We start from the raw sequence: 22,420 nt of genomic DNA on the forward strand, positions 1-22,420 counted from the left end.
GTGCTGAAATTTGGAGTTAGGCTGAATGAAAGACTATGTACAATACATATCAGCTTTCTGTTGTGATGTAAATTTATTCTCATAATTTTTACCATTTATTCATCCCAAAAGACATATTGCATATTTGGAACATTTTTTAAGTAAGAGCCACTGTATTCAAGACAAGAAGTAGTTTTGTCACATCAAAACTGATGACATACTCAATAAAATTATTTTCCAGAGCAAGAACTCCTTACAAGAAATAGAAATAGAATATAAACGTCATAAATGATCTAGCATGAAAAGATTAAAATAGTAAATCCATTCCATACTGAAGGCAGTACTTCACCACTCATAGTATGTGTTTCTAAAAAAAAATTCATGTCCCAACAGTGGGTACTGAAACAAATATGGGTAAGCTTTTGGTTAAATTTTATTCCAATAGAACAGAATGAATTGATGATTTCACCCTTTTGTCTCAAGTTACTGACTAATATGATCAGGTAATAAAACATTGCTTTTAGTTTAACCCAGGCTTTGGATTTATTCATCAGACACGATGAAGGGATGACACGCTTTGGCAGCACATTGGCATTTTCAATGTCTCACCTGACATCATACAAGAATTACTTCTCCCTGACAACATCTCCCATTCCCACAGTTGAGAACCATTTACCCAAGAATGTCAATTACATCCCCACTCTCTCTCACGGCCACTGAACAGCAGTGCCCATGTCCTGTTTCACCACATGCAAGCACAACCCCAGAACAGCACAGACACACATCCACATCCCTCGTGCCTTGGAGCTAAGACACATCCACCTCTGGCAATGATCAGAGCCACTCTGGGCACACCAGAGAATTCGGCTATGTGAACAACCCTGAATTTGAAATGCCTTAGAGAAGGAATTTATGTGCAATGTGCAAACAGCATGGTGGGACTGAGGGAAGAGTGAAATGCCTGATCCTGGGCAAAGGACTGGCTTTGCTTCACTCCAAGATGTAAGCAAATCACAGAACAAGCTATTGGAAGCAGTCAGCAAAAAATTCAAGAATGCACTAATAATTGTAAGAATGGAAAAATAATTCATACCTGTCAAAGCATTTACAAAATAAAATTCCCCTTTTCAAAGTTGTTTTAAAAAATGAGTTTATTGGTGTTATTAAACGAAGACTTCTGTAAATCATGACATTCCAATAAAAGTGATCACTACACTACTATCACTGTAACTAAAAATGCAGGTTAGAGAAAGCTGTCAGTTTGTAAAAACTAAGTGAAGGAATTATGCTGTGAATATTTTCCCCATTGTGCTTCAGGGATCTGTTTTTGTCTTACTACCGTTCAACAGTGTATTATCAATAGTCAAGAATAAAGCTTCAGCAGTCATCCCTATAAAACCTGGAGGGGAAAAAAAAATCTTTTAATGCTGTGCTGAACAGCCATGGGAACAGGTTGCTGCCTGGGCCTGCTGCCTACAGTGGTTTTTTACCAAATAATATTGCAAAGTCAGATACCACAGGGTGCACCTCGTACTGGGGTGATGCGAGGAATACACTGATTTGGTTCACAAGATTAATATCCAGAAGCTAGAAGTCAGTGAATCACAAAAAAAGTTCTGGTAGACAGTCAAACAGGAATACCAGAGCAGGATATAAAGCTTATTGTCTATTTATATGATGTTAGTAAGGTAATTAATGTAAGGACACGTTCTATTCTGGCATCTACTCTTCAAAAAAGAACATTCAGAAAATGAAATAAGTTTTAAAAGCTGACAATAAAAATTAGAGGGATGAAGAAAAAATTTAAGAAATTCAATCCATTAATATAAAGCTAAGATTGGAAGGTATGATCATGGTATGTCAAATCCCTGGATCAGGACAACATTTGCAGCAAAAGAACATCCTCCAAGAGAGATGTATTGGAGTCCAATTTTTGGAAGCCAAAGCAAAATGAACTCAAACACAGGGCTGGGTTTTGGTTTGGGTTTTTTTTAAGAGGACAGTAGTTGCTTATGTACCTTACCTACAGAGGCGACTGAGCATTTTTCTGAAGTCCTTAAAGCAAGAATTCTTTTTTTCTAACAGATGTTGAACTTCTTCGCATTCTGATGCTGCTGAAATCAGTCAGTGAAGTTTTATGACTGTGATATCCAGATTAGTGATCAGATGAGTTCCCCTTACCTTTATAAATGGGAACTTGAGCCTGTAATGTCCCTTCCCACCAAAACCTGTGTTTCAGTTGCTGATTTACCTTCTCCTGCTGGGAGCCTTTAGTCAGACAGTGGCAGCACCCAGCCTTTAAAGCAGTAATGGACGCAGCCCCTCTCTTCCAAGCAGAAGAACCTGGCTCTGTAGACAAACCTCTGCTCACTTTAAACAAGTTAGTACAAACTAAAAACCCAGGAAGGCAAAAAATTCCCCCTATACTGCAGCCCAATTCCCCACCAGAGAAGAAAGAGGAATTCTGTGTTCATAAACACATGAAAAGAGGGACAGGGATGAGCAAATCAGCTGGATCTGGGGAATTCAACGCAGCTGTTTGCAGGAAGCAATCACCCTTCAAACAGACCCAGAGGTATATGCAAGAGAGAAGGAAAGAATATGGCTTCTAATTCTTTTATATGACCAATTACTATTATTAATGGAGAATCAACATTTTGAGACAGCTGCTAATGAAACACTAACGGTGGATGAACAGTCAGAGGGGAGAAAAGGCCCCTGGTGAAACCCAGCCAGCACCACTTGCAGAGCCAGTGCAAAGGACAGTGGCTTCCCAAAAGCCATAGTGGTGACCTGGTGTCTTAAAGCACTCAGATGCTGCTGGTGGAATGAATTCGGCAGTGGATTTGTCATGGAGAAGATTCAAGCTGAAGAAATGATTCTTGCAAGTGGCAGAACCCTATGGATTAAGGCAGGAAACATTCAAAATCTTACATAAAGCACACAGAAATCTGAAACAGGTAACATACTTCAGAAGACTTGATTAGAAAAATAACTTAGGGATATACCCCCAAAAATACATGCACAGGTGATTGGTTACCTTTGCTTCAGCCATCAGTCATTTGATACTAATTCTCACTGTTTTATGAGAACTCTTGCAATGTATTGTGCAGGCTCACAATTCTCCATTTAGCACCAAAAAATCCAGACATTCTGCAAAAATAATGAGGCTCTGGAAGAAGACTCTGGAAGAACATTTAATTCAGCTACAGTGAACAGGAAAGTCACACTAAATTTTTTACATATTTATATTTTTAAATAAAAGGCCTGCTATTGTAGTCCCCATATAGGTAAAATTCTTTCAGAATTTAAAAAAGGTGCCTCAGTCAAGACACCAGGACAAATCTGAAGAAGTGTTCAGATATTCTACTGTACTAAATCTTCCAAATTGAACTAGCAACTGATAAAACAACTCTCTGACTAACTTTGCTACTATGAGGAACCTTTTTAAAACCTCAAACTTCAGTGCAAGCTCAGAGCACTTGTTTTACAAGTGCAGCATCTCACCTGTGAAAAGCTGCTCATTACAGTAACTCCAAGGCTTAGCTAATCAAGCCTCACAAAAGAAAGAACCTAAATATGAATGTAAAAGAGCACACGCATTTACCATTAAAAAAAAAAGCAATAAAAAACCAGAAAGGTTTGTGCAAGGAGTCCTTGCAAAATAACTCCACTTGCTGTTTTAGTATCGAAGCACTGAAGAACAGCAGCTTCCCAGTTACTCAACCCTTCTCCAGGGATTCTCACAACAAAAGAGTGAACTGTGCATTTTAGCTCATTCCTCATCATTCTGAACATGCAAATGTCAAGAACTCCTGGAAAAGGCACTGTATTAGGGAACCACAGGTATACTTGGTAAGCACAAACCCCCATGCAATGTGTACTATGCACCTGTGTATTTAATATAAATACGCACACATGCACATAATGAAATTAGAAATATTCCTCCTTTAATACAACCATGTTGGGCCTCAAACTGCAGCTCTCGATGCTCTTAAGATTTCTGAAAACACATTTGTCTTTAATACAGGGACAAGACGAAGCCCCAGGCAGCACTGCTGCAGTGCAGGGCTCCCCACTGCTCCCAGGGAACCTGGCACCTTCCCTGCTGCCAGTGGGGAGGAACCCACAGCTCCACCTCCTCATGCCACCTCGACATGCTACCAGCAGGGAGGAGGGAAGAGAATCCACTGCAAAACAAACAGCAGCTGGAAGAGCGACAAATAGGGAGTTTGAGGTGCTGCAGAGATGAGGAGGCAGCATCAGGCTCCCTTCCTCTATTGCCCAGGACCTGCAGCTCCTCCCATCTCACCACCCCTGCCACGGGCACATCCACCTGCAGCTCGGAACACCTTTGTCCTCCTCCATGGCTCTCTCCTACCCCACTTCCTTCTGAAAACCACCGAGGGATCAGCTAGACCAAAACTCAAATCAGTGCAAATGTGAAATAAAAGATAAAAAAAAAGTCTTTTGCTCTTACTGGACATGCTGCAGACATTGTGCCTAGTAACTGTGGCAATATCTAGTGCAAAAGAAACTTAGCATGAATCTCTTGTTTTCAAATGACATTCAACTCAAACATGCATAGGGAGAGTAAAGTTATTTTATTAAATCATGCACATCACGTGTGTTAGTGCAAATAGTTTAATCTGTACTCCAGAAATTCTATTGTATTTTTATATCTTTACAAAATAGATTTAAAACAATTATTTACTTTAAAAAATGTAATTCTGAAGTTAAGCATTTCAGAACAATATTTGCAATAACCTATATACAAGAGGTACTAAGTACCACTGGCATACGAGTGTTTTGTGGTTGGGTGGCTTCCTGCAACTGAAAAGGATGAAATGAATGAACTAAATGACAATAGTTATTTTCTACAAGTCACTTGTGGACTATTTTCTCCAACTAATAATCCTCCCATTAGCAAATCCCATGTAACTTAAGATAGAACCTTTAATTAAAGGACAATGACCCTTAAAACCTCACAAAGTAAATTATATGCTAAAATTCTATTTAAATATTTAAACTGTCGATTGCCACAACATTCTTTAAAGCCAATTGAATTGCTGAGATTACCTCCCTATTTTGAAGTTTTCTTTAGCAGAGCCATTTTATTTTACCATTCTTTAGCATATTATTTAAGTCTTTAATAAACTTTTTCGACAGAACTGTTGAGCTGAACAAGACAACTACTGTCTACATATAATTCAGCACTAACTACAGTGATTCCCACCAAAAGTCAGCAAATAGCAATAGTTATAGTACTTAGATAAGGAAAATAAACTTTGTAATGGGGACCACTGCATCATACTTACAGCCATGTGATAAGGATCCACAAAATTTTACTACCAAATCAAAATCATCCTCCCCTGACAATATTTCATCAGGTATATGATTCCAATTTCATAGTATTTTATGTATCTAGATTTTCTCAGCTGATCACAGACGTACTGTAGCAGTTCTCTTAATAAAGTTACGTCCACAAAAGCTTATTCTAAAGAGCTTCTCCAGCTCAAGTCAGAAAGTATCAAATGACTGAAAAAATAAACTGATACATGTGATATGTGAGAATGTATTCATACTTTTAAAGAATGTATCTCTTTAAATATATGAAATTTAATAAATTACATTCAAACTAAAGTTACCATAAGTTGAACCACTGCACTATGTCCATCAAATGACCAAGTACTTGCTCCCAGAAACACCTTAGTTCACTCAAGAACACACACATGCTTACACTCGCACACGCGCACACTAAATACTTTAGGCTGGTCTTCACCATCAGTATCTCTATCTCTTTAAGGCTGGACATGAATTGTGTTTATTCCCAAAACCCATTAATAAAGCAATCCTTATGAAAGAAAAATATGCTTCCTTTGAAAGGCGTGGTAAGAGAAGTTTTCTTTAGTCTTGTTCCCAACAGCTCAGTGACTAACAGCAAGTAAAATGATATACTAGTTTAAAATAAAATAGATCATACTGAAAGGCACTGAGCACACTGCATCTGTTTCCCAAGTATCTGCAAGGTTACTTGGCTTGGATGTCCAAATCAGTATTTTCCTCTTAAATCTAGCAATCAGATTCTAAAGTCAGTGTCCACAACCCTAGCCATTATAAATAATTTGGTACCAAGAAGCCTACTTTAGGCCACCATTATAATATTCAGAATCCCAACATACTAATTTAAAACTTGCATGAAGTTGTAAGCAAAAATATTGCTCACAGTATGATGAATCACAATTTTATTCCCTCTTTATAGACAGATACATTTTATACAGTTTAAAGCAAATGACCCTACTGCTGTTCTCACGCAGAGCTGTGCTGTATTAAGAGGTAAAAAGGAAGAGAATTAATCTGTTTTCCCTCAGTATATGAATGTTGCCAGCTTCTAAAGGGAGGACGGTGTATGGATTCAACAACAGTTCTCATGGAGAAGCTCTGGTTAGGCCTGGGTACAGCACCACGGCTGTTACAGCAACCAAAGCTGCCATCACAGGCATCCAAGGCCATTGTCTCTGTGTGGAGAGAAAAAAGAAATCAATATCATATTTGTTCTAATTCATACTAATCAGTTTACCTCGTGGTTCTTGCAAGTCCTGAGTACCTGTTGATAGGCATCTCTACAGCATTACCCACGAGCTCTGCTGCAGGCTAGTCCTGACTTGGAGCACCACAGCAAACCACGTTTCTCTAGCACAGGGAACTCCACACCTCTTCATGACTGAGGATCATCTGGAGGACTTTTGGCAGCTCCGTGTTCACAGGTTTGTTACTGTACACACCTCAGAGAAATCTGCCACTGAACATGCGAGGGCTTGAGATGTTTAAAACATCGTTTGTGCCAAGGCAAGGCTAGACACGGGTTTTTGCACATCTTTAACTTTGGACCGTTTAAATCCAGATCTGTGACGTTAGTTTGTAGCAGATCCTTACAACATCATTTTTAACAGACTGTCACAACATTGCATGACAACAATGGCATTTTAAGAGGAGGACACACTGAGAGACATAGGAGAAAATGCAAGCTGAGAGTTCAGAATACAAACCAACCACCTATTTCTTGTCTTTTTTTCCATCTTCCCATCAGCAATAGTGAGAAAAATTAAAGTGTTTAGAGCCAGAGAGGAATTTCTTAGTCCATAGATAGGAACCAAAGCTTGTTGAATTTTATTATTAGAGGCAAACTCTTCATTTTTTCATAGTTAATTAAGCAATTAAGTTTTCTTACAAGCCCTAGCATCACAGCATTGTGCAAAAGGCAGCCCATTTGCTAAAGACAAACTGAGACCGAGTTAGAAGAGGCACGTTCAAGCACCAGTTAGAACAAAATTAATTGTTAGAATTAAAGAAATCACAGAGATGTTAAATGATTAGTGGATCGCTCAGCTCGTCAGTGTCAACAAAATGGCATATTAAATGAAGGGTTTGCTTCAGGTACATAAATACCTGTGAGCATTTCACCATGCACTATTTGATACAGAAATGGCACAAACAGGTGAGAGGGACAAACATACATTGACTGAACAGTAGTGCTTGTACCTTTCGCTACCACAATGGGCCGTAACACCAATACAGGAAAGCCAGGATTAGGCCGATGAATACGGCTGGGACGGGTTGTAATATGGAAGGCTAAAGAAGGGAAGGGATATTAAAAATCACTTTGTGCTACAAATCAATCAGGTAAAGATGATTTAGAGAGGGGAAAATAAGTCAGTGAGTTTTGTTTTAATTGAAATGTATTAAAGACATCTAACACACTGCAGCATTATCTAATCTGGTATACAAAGTTAGTACACCATTCTACTCAAATGAACTGGGAAGTTTAAAAATAAAGGGAAGTAAGCAGAAAATGTTCCAAGAAACCTCTTGTCACAACTTGGAATTTAGCACTTGAAAACATTACTAATCTTAAACTGATTTGCCTGTATCTTATTTATAGTTGGTTGCAGTTTTTTTAAGTGAGAGGAAATCCCATTTGGATTTCTTGAAAGACAGACTCACACCAAATATTGGATTTTTCAGCTATTTCTTCATTCCTTGCTAGTTAGCCTTTTCCATTTTCCATCGCCAGCCTCCGGAAAAACAATCTTTTTCCTCCATTAGTGAATCAATTACAGCTATGTCCACAGGCAAACCCAGTAGCTCAGACATTTCCGTGAGATTGTAACGTAACTGTACAATCCACACTCAGTTACTAAAAAGCAGAGAAGCACATTTCCATCAGAGATACCACAAAGCTCAGCATCTCTGCCAGGTCAGCAGCCTTGTGACCAAATGCAATTCTGAAAATTGATCAAATGCTGCAGCTGGGCCAAACCAGCAGCTGGCCAGACTGCAGGGTTCATCCAGTTTATGGCCTCCTCAGAACCATTCACAAGTTTTCTCAGCTATGTTCAATTCATGTAAACTACTGCATGTTCTGGATGAACAACCTCTATCTGTGCTATGATAAATTAAAAGCAAAAATGGACCTAAATTCTTTTTAAGCTGTCCTTGGAAGACATCTGCTTTCTCTGATCCTACTCTATATATCTGTGCACACACAAAGACACACAAAGGTTAAGGTCAAACCATGCCAAATATTTTTAAAACTGTTTGTGCTGAAGCTACCTTGATTTTGTCCAGTCAAATAAACAAATGATAAATTCATGCTTAACTTTTCTAAAACATTGTGATTAATAAGTAAAATCTCATCCTGCTATGAATTTGTAGGAATCACTTATTCATAGAACCTCCAGTATGGTTCAAAACACAGGAATGAAGGTCTCGTCCAATTAAATTTTTTTTCAATCAAGGCAAATACTTAACAGAAAAGTCATGTGTAACTATTGATGTCTTTTCCATGCAAGATTATTTTGTGTCATGAGTGCCATGAATCACAGTGCCACCTTCCCACAGAAAGCATATTGGCAGAAATAATCACAGCAGTGTTCAAAAAGGTGCCAGAAGTTTAAATCAACCAGAGCAGCTGATGTTCTCAAACCATTTTGCATCATTAAATGTCATGTAAAGCGCATCAGGAAGTAACCAGTGACTACAAGCATGCAAGCACAAGGAGTACACCACAGTGCTAAGCATTTCATAAACACAACACTGCAATTTTTTTTGAAGTAAAACTTAAATATTAAAACTTAATATTTAAATGATATCCCAAATGGAGTACAGAAGCCTTGTCTTTTCTATGTGAACAATTCTATTTTTTCTTTTTTTTTTTTTTTGGTAGGTTATACACATTCATGGCTGTGGCATCTTGGCAAATGAAACCAATGATAAATATCCATCACATTCAATGAGATCACCTCCAAATGATCAGATTTGCTCCTCACAAACTTATCAATACACAATGAATCTCCCTATTGTCAAGGAGCATTTAACTAGGTGTAGCAACAAAATTGTGCATCTTTTATCAGAATAAGAAGAGATGCAAACTCAGACACAGATGGGCTGCAAAAGGAAACAAATCCCAAAGTGGGAAGTCGTTTTCTGTCCTCGGAAATGAAGTAGCAGATAATGATTCCAGCATAAGGGGGCAATGGTACTTGAAAAATTTGACCTTGGAACTCAGCCCAGGATCCATGATGTTTGAAACAATCCCCAAGATGGATATGTTTTACATTACTGACTGTGAGTAATGTTTGCTGAGCAGCGAGTTTGCCCTTATATGGAGGATGCTCTTCATCACACCCTGACCTCCAGGTTTCAACTGTCACAATTAACTCCTCTTCTCCACGCAGATTTTGGCAACTGCTACGGTTCCTGCTTTCATTTTAATACTCACCTCTAATTCTTCCTAAAATTTTCTTTTAGCTTTTTCACTTTCATCAGGTGCTCCAATTTCCTTCACAGTATTTCAACCCTTTACTATGCTCCTTTTTCCACTGATCATTTTGATTCTGAGGTTAATGTTTCTAACAGAGCAGAAAATCTTACATTCACAATTACCTATTCAGTGTGATTTTAAAATGGGGTGGGTTTTTTGTCTGGTTGTTTTTGACTTCTGTTTTAAGTAACTCAAATAACTCAGCATTATCTGAGCACTGCAGAAAAATTCTAAGCAAGAATCAGGTTCCAAGAGAATTATGAAGTCATATTCCTGAAAATATGGCTGAGAAAAGTGAGGAAGGCTTTGAATTCTTTACATCTTTTGACAGCTCTATGATGTTAAAGGTTTATATTCAAGAATTGATTATGACAAGGATATTCATACAAACTTTGGGCATCCAGCTTTAGAGGATGGGACCTGTACAATTTTTTCTTTGTAGTCAAAGAAACAGTTTGCTGAAGTCTGTTACAGAGCATTCATTATCCTTCTGTTTTGTACTGTGCATTACAGGAGCTGTTCACCCTGCACTGACCACAGAGGCACTACAGGAAGACAATACAAGCCCTCCCAGTATAGTAAGGGACCTAAAATAAGGCTATGACCACCTTATGATGGTTCTGCCACACCCTTAATGTTTGGAGGATTTCAGAATCTCAGTAAAATTAAAAGTTGTCTCTAGAACTGATTCTCAGCTAATGATACAACCTCTCAAATTGCAACAGAAAACAGTATTTTCATTAGTGAATAGAAAGGACAGTTCAACTGTACTGTTTAAAGCATGAACCCATCAGAGATAACCACAGTTAAGAAGCATGAGCAAGAGTAAGGAGGGAACATCCATTGTAATAAATACTAATAAAACAAGAGCAGCTTGAAAAAGCTTGCTTAATTCATTTGGATACAGGTTTCTCAGCTTTTACCCCTGTATCCTTCTTTGAAATCAGAAGTTTTACTTAGCTCTGATTCGCTAGTATTTAAGCCACATGTTTTCAAGCCAGCAGATATCTAAGGACATACTTAAAACTGTCAAGCAACTGTAAATTTAACTTTCATGCATAATTGTAACAGTGTAATGATCTGCAAATCTGCACAGGCAGGACCAGGATGGAATTTTGCATAATATGGTACACAGCCTTTTTTTTAAAGTCCATCCTTTTCTATTTGACTCTTCCATAACCATTCCTTCAATGAACAGGACTGCCAGTGTCATAACCTGACTTCCCCACACATTTGGTACAGACTTACGTTGTTTCCTTTTTCTTGTAGCAGCTTCAGGTTTTCTTTACATTGTTTGAGCTCTTCCGCGAGTGACTGGTTTTGCTGTTCAGCCACCTCATACTTTGCCTTCAGCTCCGAGAGCACAGTCTGTGTTCTTTCATACTAAAGACAAAGAGAGAACAATCTGTGGACCCCTGGACACCCAACACATGCTGACATCTGCTTAGCATACAGCTTCCTTTTCTGTCATCTGCCTAGACTAACTCGCCTTGGATCAGTGCACTGTCTTTTCATAAAAGCAGGGTAGAATTTAGATTTCTTTTTTTTTTCTAAATTCAGATATTTTGCCCAGCTTGGCAGGGCTAGGATTACTAAACCCAAGGAAATACAAGGTAAATGCAAAGCCCTAATTAATATCTCATTCCATTTATTCATTATTATATTGGAAAGGACTGTGAAAACTACAAAGAGACAACAAGAAACAGGGGAACAAGGAGTCCTTCACATTTGAATAGGGGTCTTACATCTAGGCTGCAGCTTAAATACCTACACCCCTTTAATAGGTGCAAAAATCAACACTTTATATTAAGTAAATCAAACCATCTTTCTACACACCAAATTCAACCATAAGAGCAAGGCAGGCATTAAAAAAATATTATGCCTTGGTACTGCCATGCCATAATCCTCAGTGTGGGTCAAATACAAACAGTACTGGGTGAATGTGACATGTTCCTACAGAATGGATAGCTTTTCCTTTTTCAAACCCACATTCCATTTTTTCCTACAGATCACAAGCTTTCTAGCAGTCCTCCTGACTGGGCTTAGTAAGGACGGAACCAATGACTTTCAGTACTGGCATTTACCACAAATTTAGAAGATGAAACATCTTTGAAAATACTGATCTGATTACAAAATAGAGGTTAGGTAACTGGGATTTTCAGATTCTGAGAATTGTAAGGAATGTGACATGGATGAATTAACCACAAAGCAAACAAAAGGACTGCAAAAGAAACTAAGAGCAGTGACTGGGGAAACACTCAGAATGCTCATAAGAGGAAGCAAATAAGTGTTGGAGACTACAGTCTTCTACCAGACATAATCTTTAGAGGCCAAGAAGATTAAATACATGCTTAGAATGCTGGCTCTTCCTCATGCACGTACAAATCCGCTAAGATAAACTGAGTTCTTTGTAAAGAATGTGTAGTCCCATTGTCAAATAAAAGAGTTCAAATCTAACTAGGAAGATCAGACTGTAAAGAAGAATTTACTTTGACTCATAACAGCTAAAGAAACTCTGGACCGTGATGTCCATGAAGATTCTGAATAAGGATTTACCTGTCTGAACAGCTTAAAAGTAAATTCACTACAGTAGTGCATGAAACGAAGGTTTAGGAAGTTACCAAAGAACATGTGTTTTTACCTGAAATCTTCATATTTAGATTTGATTCCCATTTTATATTTTCTTAGCTACCATTTAAACTGCTTGCAATAAACATATAAAAAGGATTCATTACTAGAAAACTTCCCCTTTTCTTTTGGCTTAAAAAGGTCAGTCATTGGGCATTACATTCTTGCAAAATGGAAATATTTCATGTTACCTCTTTCTGAACGTCTTTTGCTTGACTCTCAGCTTCACTGAGTTGAGTTTTCAGACTGGCTGCATCCCGCTGATGTTTTTCTTTCAAAGATCCCATCTGATTTTCAAGCTCCTTTCGAGACATTTCAAGAACACTTATATCGCTGGTTAGTGCTAAACTCTGCTTCTGAGAGCTGAAAAACAAAATCCAATTGATTCCTTACGCATTTTAAATTTAAACAAACAGGCACTTTTCATCCTTGAAAGCTTAACACACTGGTTTTATTATGTAAATATCAGCTCAGAGCAGTCATAGAAGTACAGACCATTATTACTGTCCCCCTATCCAGAGTGCTGACACCAAAGGCTAGCCATGGTGCTGCTCTTAAATATATGTCCACAGCTTAGTATGTATAATTAACATTTAGCACTTCTTTTGAGAGGAAAAGCCACCACCACCAAAACTCTTCAGCTGCTGTGGTACCTCCTGGACAAACCGTTGTGCCCTTACCTAGAAAGCTCCTTCTCTTGTCGCTGAAGTTCAGATGTAAGTAAAGTATTTTCCTTCCTCAGTTTAACACATTCAGCTTCCAGTGCAATCCACTCTGCCTTCAACTTTTCAAGCTCACCTGCAGTGAATAAATTTAATTCAATTAAGTAAAATTATTTCATGACTACTTCATGTAATATTAGCTAATAAACAGAGGAAAAGCTGGTATCAGCTGTAAATCTCAAATATACTTGTTTGTAATCATGTCACATTAATTCTTTCATGAGCACCTGTAAAACATTACAGTATCTTCTTCTGTTATGAGATTTGTGACTCATTCCTAGGCAAGCTACTTTTTTCATTAAAGCTTTTTTTCTCAGGTAAAAGGAAGTAAAAAAGTCTTTTTATGGGTCAAGTCCAGTATATTAGAAATAGTGGTAAAAAGCTTGCTTGAAGAAAGTAACTTCTCAGGCTTGAAAATAGCAAGAGAATCATTAGATACCATGCCTCTGTTACAAGGAAAACTATGTTTAAAGCAAAAAGCTCTGGGGAAGCTTTGGTAGAATTAAAAAGTCAAGAGCTCCCCCTTTATGGGCGTTAACCATAGAGAAGTTACACAAGTCCTCTTGGAAATCTCTGGCAGTATGGATCCCTCAAACTCTAAGTTTTCCATCTTTTCTAAGTGGAATTATACTTGATCTACTCCAGATATAAAAGAGTACCTAAGTCAATTTAGGCATAACTGACAATTATATTTAAAGAAGCATACAAAAAAAAATAGCAATTTGGATAACTGGCATTCACCACCTTGAGCAGGATGCTCTTTTAGCCATGCTCTGTGACATCCTTTCAAACAAGTACCTTTAAGGCGAGAGGCCTCTTCTTTCTGCTGCTCCTCGCACTGCTGGCATTTGAGCTGAAAACTGGCTTGCAGATTGACAATTTCTTTTTCATAATCCGAGGCATCTTTCCTCCACCGTTCAAGCTCCGCTCGCACCGTCTGCAGCTCGGCTTGCAATGTAGAAATATCTGTGTCTCGTTCTGAAGCTGTCTTTTCTGCTACTTTTTGAAGTGACAGAATCTCATTTTGAGCACTGACTAGTTCATTTCGAGTGGTTGAAATTTCATTCTCCTTTTCCTTGCGAAGATTCTCAATTTCTTCTTGTAACCTTCGCAACTGAGCTGGAAAGGAGATATTCACAAGACATTTTTACAAACTGCATTTAAAAAAATGTAAGGACCCTACCTCCCTTTCTTAATCTGTTGATGTTTAACAGGACTAAAGAAGCCTATGCAATTGAAAAAATACATTAATCTTGTCAAATGCTGTACTCTTTAAAGAGACAAGTATGTGGGCCATGTAACACAGAGAGGAAAAAGAAACAAAAATTATGTCTGGACAAAACTTTCTTAGAAAAGGCTTTGTTGTGTGTGTGATACCAAAGCAACTTTCCAAAATCTGAAACCAAGATTTATATCCAACATCACTGCAAGCAAAACAAGTATTACAGGACAAGGACATTGGGGCTTTCAGGGACAAGAGGAATAGCAAGAAAGCTTCTGTGATAAGCCAAACATTTGCAAAGGTACACTGGAAATGTCTGCCTGTTCAGCAGTTAACTGGTGATGTCCATAAATATTTGAGGCAAAGAGTAATTTCTACTCCATTCTCAGCATGCAGGAGAGGAAATAAACATTATTTTGCAAATGCAAAAAGCATTTTTCAAAGCAAAAGATGAATTTTAAATTGAAAGGGACAGCTGCACAAAATATACTGAGCTTGAAGAAGGTTCTTTAGCATTTACAGCTTACTGTAAATGTGCAGCAGTCACACACATACATGAGGCCACTTGACACTTCTGCATGAGGCAAATCTTATAAATTATTCCCATCTAAAACCCTCTCATTACTAAAGACATCTCTGAGCACCATTTTTAATAAACATGCACAAATAGAATCCAGTGCAAACAGCTGGAATAAAAAATTACAATACAGTGGAAAGAGAAGTATGAAAGAACAACAAAACTACAGTTATAAACCTGATTGGTGGGAGCAAAGTGTTTTATTTGCTGTGGTTTTGTTTCACTTTTTTAAAACCATGGATTTCACTGATTTCAACATGCAAAAATCAATTATTAAATTATTAATAATTTCTCAGAGAAGAAAAGGTAAAATTCTTAAGAGCACTTGAAAACCTAATGTAAAATACTGTAGAGGATCAGAATTACACATTCAAAGTGGTATATTTAAGAACCAAAGGGCAAAACAAGGACAATGAAAAGTATAGGGTGGATAACCAAGCCTGAGTAACCTTCCTAGATTACTTGTATTTATTTTTGTCCTCTCAATCCATTATAGAACATGACAGGAAGAATGTGAGTGAGTCTTGCTGTAAACTGATAGAGCTACTCAAGAGAAACTTGCACCTCCATGACAATTATACTTGATGTTTTTCAGTAGCTACATATACAGCAATAGAGAAAGAACGCATATAATGGTACAACCTAGAAACTTTATTGATGCAACTTAATTGATGTACAATGAAGAAGAGAAATTCACCTTTTTTGCTCCCTCCTCTAAAAAGGCTCCAACAAGACACTTGTCTCATTAGATACACTAAAGAAGCGAAGAATTAGCCAATTCCCCACTTTGAAGGAAGAAGACATAACGGGAAAAAATATGGTACTTATTACATATTCTAATACCTAAGAGCTATTATAGACAACAGTAAATTTATTTCAAGCAATTCTCTGTAAGATGAAACAGTCTATCTGTTCCATAACAAAGTCATTTGCAGCATGATGGATTTTGAAATACAGATGAGCAAAGTGAGGGTTACTACCACCTTGTTTGTTTGAAAACAATTTCTACAGGCTTAGACTAACAGAATAGTAAATGAAATAGTGGATGAGAACAACCTGACAGTAAGACAACACATCAACAATTGCCTTTCCATGTATCCTTACATTAGAAGCCTTGAACCAACCAAAAACAATATGCTCTAAAACACAAAGAACTACAACTTGCTGGTACAGCAGGTGCCTGAGCAAAGGAATGCAAACCACATCTTCCTGATAGTATTTATCTTCATGCAGCCAAATTAAACTCCTGCTTCTTGGTATTGGCAGCATTTCAAAGAAAGGTGTTTTTTTTATTTGTGCATGTTGTTGATGAACAACTCTCCCTTTAGATGTTCAGGCGTGAAAATAAGCACAGTCTTGGACTGGAAATCCAAAGACACGCGTGAGTTCTAAGTTTGGTGGAGTTGTAGAAATAACTCACACAGGAAAATTACCACTAAGAATACTGGAATGGTTTCTGAAGCACTGGATATAATTTGAGAGGACAATTAGAAAGAAAACTTCCATTACATCTCTCGTTTACGTAAGCCATTACCTCATCTAAATGGAATGCTTAGCTTCTTTTATTTTCCTTAAATAAGGAGCAACAAGTTACTTGAATTTCCTTGTTCTACCTATCTGTTAATCTAATGGACCTGACATGTAGAGACACGACCTCAGTTGTTTCTCTGGCACTTTCTCTTCCCTATCACAAAGCCAACAACACTGGCTGGCCTAAAATACTGATTTCATGAAAATACTTCTAGAAATGTTATTGCATGAAGTGGCCAGTTGTTTGGGTTTTTTTTTCCCTGCAGTTCACAGGGGCTGCCAAGGGAGAATCCTGACAACTTTTCCCAAATTGTGAGATGTGTCACACCCTAAAAGTTTGGGAAGCAGCAAAGCATACAACGAACATCAGAACATTTTGAACTACAACACAGAGAGAAGAAAACATTAGCAAGACCTCTCTTGAGAAGGATCCAGAAAACAAAAAAAGTACTCAATTGAGAAGAGGCATCTTGAAGTTAAGTTTGGCTCTGTCAAACTTCTACTTTCATTCTCTCTTTCTAGGAGGAAAAAACCCTTTCTGTTCTGCATAGAAGTAACTATCAAATATTTTCTAATTTTTGTTACAGTATTTACTACTTGAAGAATTTTCATTATTCGCATAATAACTACTGCCCAGAGAGTGATTTTCTGGGGTTATTTTGACTTGCTAAGAAAGTCAGGACTGGCAGACAACCTGCCTTCCTGCTCGTCTGTCTTCAGGCCATTTTTGGGTCCAAACCAAATGACAAGCTGACAAAGATCCCAAGGGATGAAACTCCTAAGTTTTGTAACAATCAGTAACTAAATAGCTCCATAAACTAATGCTTGCTCTAAGGAAGTCACAACATAAGATAACCTTTACTGGCCTTAAGGCAGGACAGACTGACAGACTCTTGACCAACAAGCTCAATCACACGGACAGATGACAAATTACCCTGAAACACAGTATGTGACTCAGAAGTTATGTGAAGCATGGGATTACATCCTGCTGTCATCATTTTGGGCTGAAAAGAGCATGGAAAGCATGGACAGGGTCTCTGTTGCAGAAACTTTACTGCATGCTCTGAGGTTGGATGTGGATGAAAAATTTCTTTAAGAGGATCCTATAATGAAGTGAAGAGACTGAGTAGCACAAAAACACCTGAAGCTTCTGAGTGCTGTGAATGCAATCACAGTAAGAATCCCTGGATCATTCAGATCTGAGAAAGACTGAAGAGAGATGAACAAGAGGTATTTACTACCGATTACATCTTTTGCATTTTCTAAATTACTATTATAACTATAGGAATTGACAGGAAACATTCCACAATAAAATTAAAAGATACAGTGACAAATCAGATTTAAAACATACACTCAAACATTTTCCTTTATTGGTGATTATGATGCCACAGAAACAGTCAAAACTATGTATTTTCCCTAAAGAGTGAAAAGAATTCCTACCTTGCAGAGCATTTATTTGCTTGTTAGATTCTTCAACTTGCACTCGATATGCTTTTCTCTCCTCTTCCAAGAGTGCTATAAATAAAAGTGAAAATGTGCCCAAGAGTTTTTGTTATTAACATGTATTTCAGCTGTGTAATTAATTTTAGACAACTTCCCCTTAAATGAAATATTAAACAAACATATTATTTCAGGAAGTTAAAGGTAGTAGCTGTGTAAGTAGTTTAATAAAAGTTAATACTAAGACATCATTCCATTATTGTGGTAGTATTACAATTAATATGAAATTAATATAATCTGTTGCCTGATCCGAAAACTCCATGTGTGCTAAATTCAAACTGGTGTGGGAGGAAGAACAGAAAAAAAGCTGTAAATATAACCCCTAAAGAACACTGAACAATATGCAATTTAATTGGACTATACTATTTCCTCTCAAAAACAACAGCTACATAGCTGGTAGGCTGATCTAACAAAGAGCTAGTGAAGACATTCAATTACATCCATTCTGACTGAAACAAGGATGGAATATACAGAGTTCAAGTATGAATCTACTACTATGAAAACATGTTGGTTTATCTTGAACTACCTGATAAGTACAATTTTAATGAATACCCTACAGAACCAAGTTGATCTGGGTCTCACCTTGAAGTTCAAAGCATTTTTGTTTACTTGTCCTAGCTAGCTCTTGGGCTTCAATCAGCTCCTTGTGCAGTTGCTGAATTTCTTGCTTAGCCTCAGTCTCTGATTGTGCACCCTGCAATTCATCTGATAAAAGAACATTTTCTTTAAATCATAAATTTGGACAACAGCTTAATTTGCACTGCCATGTGATGATTGGAGACTTTTTACTCTAATCTTCCAAAGTTAGTTAAAGTGAACTCAAAATTGGATTAGGCAAATATTAGCAAAAATATTAATACACTTTTAAAAGGAATAAAACATATGCAAACTTTAAAACATTGATTATACATTACATGCAGCATGAAACAAAAAATAACAAGGAAGAATTAGAGAGTTTTTAAAAACACTATAGGTTGGCAAGAGCTTCTGGATTGACAAAAACACGGAACAACAAGCCTAAGACAATCCTTGACTGTTTTTACAACTTGTCTCTTATTAAAGGAAGCTGCTCTAAGCCTGTCTCAGTGCACAGGCTCAGGCAAGAGCTGCTATTCCATGTTTCACTACTGCCACCCACCCACCACATTGCCAGGCTCAGCCTCTCCCTCTCCCTCTGGGGACCAACAAGGAAAGAAAAAACTTACAGAAATTTTCTAAAACGAAATTAAGAAGGAAATTACAGCCTCCTCATTTCATTCAGTGGCCTTAGTGAATACAAAGATAAATTTTGCAACTGACTTTTTTATTATATTGGAAAATATTAGGTATATCTTTAATAAGATAATATGTCTATGCACATTATTTAAACTCTACATAAAAATATTTGCTCTTCCCCATAAGTTTTGTATTAGCTAAAATAGATATTAAATGCCTCTTGGGTTTACAAGAGATGACTTGCAGTCACAGACAAATTAAATACTTTTACAGCCGAAGTTTTGGGAGAACTGGAAAGAGGAAAACTAAGTGTTTGTAACTAAGAGCAGGGTCCTCTAATGGGCACACACTAGAAACTAGATGCAGGAACACTTTAGCCTGCAGGCAGCTGCAAAGCCAGGAACAGCATCCAGCAAACTCTCATTTACTAGATTTTCCTTAAGTAGTATCTGTGCAGAAACAGATCTTTCAATAGGCACAAACAGCACTAATAAACTCTATCGGTAGAAGGCTAAAACTTAATATAAAACTTGTTTGGTGAGAAAGGTAAAGGAAGGAAATTGGTGAAAGAATTCCAGCTGTGTATCATGGGAGAAAGGGAACAGAAAAGATGTAACAGGGGTAGCTGTTATACAGCTACCTGGTCAGTAAATGTCTGCAACTACAGACCATATGGATTTAAAATAAAGGCTTAGAAAAAAATATTACTTTGGTTGTCTGAACCTTTCACTAATAAGGAAAAAATAAAAATAAGCTATAATTTAGTTCATCATTATACTTTTGACATTCTCATTTAGCTGTGTACGCTACCAATAAAGTAATTGTAGGTTTTTTTCTTGTTCTGTTAATTAAGAAAGCTGTTTAGCAAATCATGCTAAAGTATTCATACTGCATCTCTCTAAGGGGCTGTTTTTCTTGCTCTCACAGTAATGAATTGGTGGGTTTGAGTAGAGCTGAGGACACACATGTGCTTTTAGACTTTTTCAGAATGAAATTATGAGAGCAGAAAGAACAGAGAGGACTATGTATTTCATCCAAATACTTTGTTTTATAGTTTATTAGTTTCAAATCCAAGTTTCTCTTTACTGAACATGTTTTGTTCTTAGCTTCTCATGGATAAAGATTTGGGGCAATTAGACTTTCAACCCTCCTTAATGAGACTTTTCAGAAGAAATGGATGAGGAAGTTGACAAATTATGCTCAAATCATGCCTGATAAAGAAGCAGTGTCCCAAATCCAACAACAGACACCCTAAATGAACTTTGTGGTGTTTTTTAGTCAATGAAAGCATACATCATAGAAGTATTGCTTCAAAGTACTGCTTCAAAGGAGACAAGACAGTACTGCTTCAAAGGAGACAAGAGTCTCAGTTTAAGGGACAACATAATCTGTTTAGCAAAGGCACACTCAAGGTAAAAATTCTTTCCTACTTCAACATAAAAGGGGAATTTCCATGTGCCTGACATGGTTCTAAATCAAAAACCAAGAAACATAAGCACAAAAAAATATTAGCTTTTTAGTCTTACTCCAACCGAAAATTTCTTTGTCTTTTAGTTCAAAGCAAATACAATCTTTGTGCTAATTCTAGTTTTGAAAAGGAATTCTTCAGTAAGTAGGATTGCCCTATTTATAAATAATAAAATGAGTAAATATCATTCTTACAATCAGTTCCCTTAAGAAGCAAATTCACATCATCACTAACTGTTCTCAGAGAAGGCTAAGGAGTTATCACTAATTACAACCAGGTGCCAGAAAAAATTAAATAAAAAAGAAAAGGTCAAATACAGCAGTTTGAGAACCCTCAATTTTTTCTACCTTATGGAAAATTTTATTCTGTGATCAGTTTGTTTGTGATCAACAAGAAATGTTCTCAAATAATATCACTTTGTTTCCCACACAAGTACAGTGAGGCTTCCCTTAACATTTACTCTAATGGTAATCTAAAAATCATTTAAAAGCTTTTTTAAAATTGGATTAGGCAAATATCCTAATCCTAATTGTTTAAAAAAAGCTTTTTTAAACAATTTTAATTTTAAAAAAATCTATAAAGAGATAATACAGAACCACACATAGGCTGTGGTCTTAACTGATCCCTTATCTGTATGTGCCTGGCCTGTGGAAGCAACTTTATGAGCAGCCTGGTATTTCTTCAAGCCTCCCTTCTGAAAGTTCACTTTCAGAAGTTTGCAGGATTTCTCAGGGTATTCAGAAGACAATTTTCAGGGTAGTCAGGCGAAGTCAGACAAAACAATTAAAAACCTGGGGTTTTTTTAGCTTCATAAGATCCACATGAAGGAAATTGCATCATATATTTAAAATAAAGTATCTGGCTATTCTGACATAAAACAACAGTTCCCAAACCTTCTGAGCCAACAGACCACTACTGATTTTCAAAATTTCTTATATAAATTACCACTATTCAACAAACCCTCAGCTGAAAACACTTCCTACTAAGATTCCATGGATCAGTCTTGTAGTTAAAATGAAAAGACAGGGACATTGGTAAGAACAAGATTACCAACCTTCCAATGACATTTATAGTTTCTTTTCATCTGTTTAACCTTTACCTATCCTTAACTTTGCAGTAAGTAGTCACAAACAGCCTGTTTAACCAGAAGTGTCCAGGGAACTGTTATGAATGGTTAATAAAGTCATTTACCTCATGGGGGAAAAAAACAAAGCTAATTAATCTGTGACAGCTTTCCCCCTTCCCCTCCCTGACAGATTCTGACTTGTAGGAAGTTGAATCAAATTCTGAATGTACTCAAAAATGTTGATGAAAAATACTTGGAGGAAACTACAGCAATTAGAAGTCTCATAATTTTCTTGTTCCATTAATTTGTTTTGTAAATTCCAACAAGACCGCTGCCTTTTCCAGCGGCCGTTTCCGCATTCCAAACAGAAATGTTCTCACTCTTCCTTAATTGTATGACAAGTCCACTTGAAAAACTTTCTGTGGCAAATAAGATCCTTTTTAGGGCAAAGTCAGGCACATGAAGTAGCTCTCTGAAAAAAACTCAAACAAAACTGTTGGTTTATAGGCTCTTCATAAAAATTAAAAGGGCAAATGATTCATTGCACAGATATTTTTTAATGGTTTCGTGAGAGCGAAATAGGAATGCCCATAAATAGCCTCAAGAGGAAGAGAAAAGTTGCTGCCAACCTCAATTTTATAACCAGAAATAAGACTATCAAAATCAGTACAAACAACATTATCAAATTCT

The 22,420-nt window shown here is 37.1% G+C and overlaps 1 protein-coding gene across 29 annotated transcripts in view; it reads right to left on the minus strand.

Annotated features, from left to right (window-relative positions):
- Positions 1–4,564: 4,564 nt before the first annotated feature.
- Positions 4,565–22,420, minus strand: part of SLMAP (sarcolemma associated protein) — a 76,428-nt gene continuing 58,572 nt past the window's right edge. For 22 of the 29 annotated variants that reach the window (XM_085072666.1, XM_085072656.1, XM_085072682.1 and 19 more), the window contains 7 exons: positions 18,564–18,686; positions 17,922–17,996; positions 13,951–14,271; positions 13,111–13,228; positions 12,622–12,793; positions 11,051–11,185; positions 4,565–6,497 (listed from right to left, as the gene is read on the minus strand). In XM_085072666.1, coding sequence (XP_084928792.1) covers positions 6,408–6,497; positions 11,051–11,185; positions 12,622–12,793; positions 13,111–13,228; positions 13,951–14,271; positions 17,922–17,996; positions 18,564–18,686 — 1,034 coding nt within the window. In that variant the 3' untranslated portion in view covers positions 4,565–6,407. Of the gene's footprint in view, positions 6,498–7,521; positions 7,612–11,050; positions 11,186–12,621; positions 12,794–13,110; positions 13,229–13,950; positions 14,272–17,921; positions 17,997–18,563; positions 18,687–22,420 lie in introns of all 29 variants that reach the window. The other 7 variants (XM_085072684.1, XM_085072683.1, XM_085072679.1 and 4 more) reach the window with 2 other exon arrangements.

This window comes from Lichenostomus cassidix, chromosome 12 (genome assembly GCF_008360975.1).
Source record: "Lichenostomus cassidix isolate B80296 chromosome 12, HeHo_3.0, whole genome shotgun sequence".
Lineage (NCBI taxonomy): Eukaryota > Metazoa > Chordata > Aves > Passeriformes > Meliphagidae > Lichenostomus > Lichenostomus cassidix.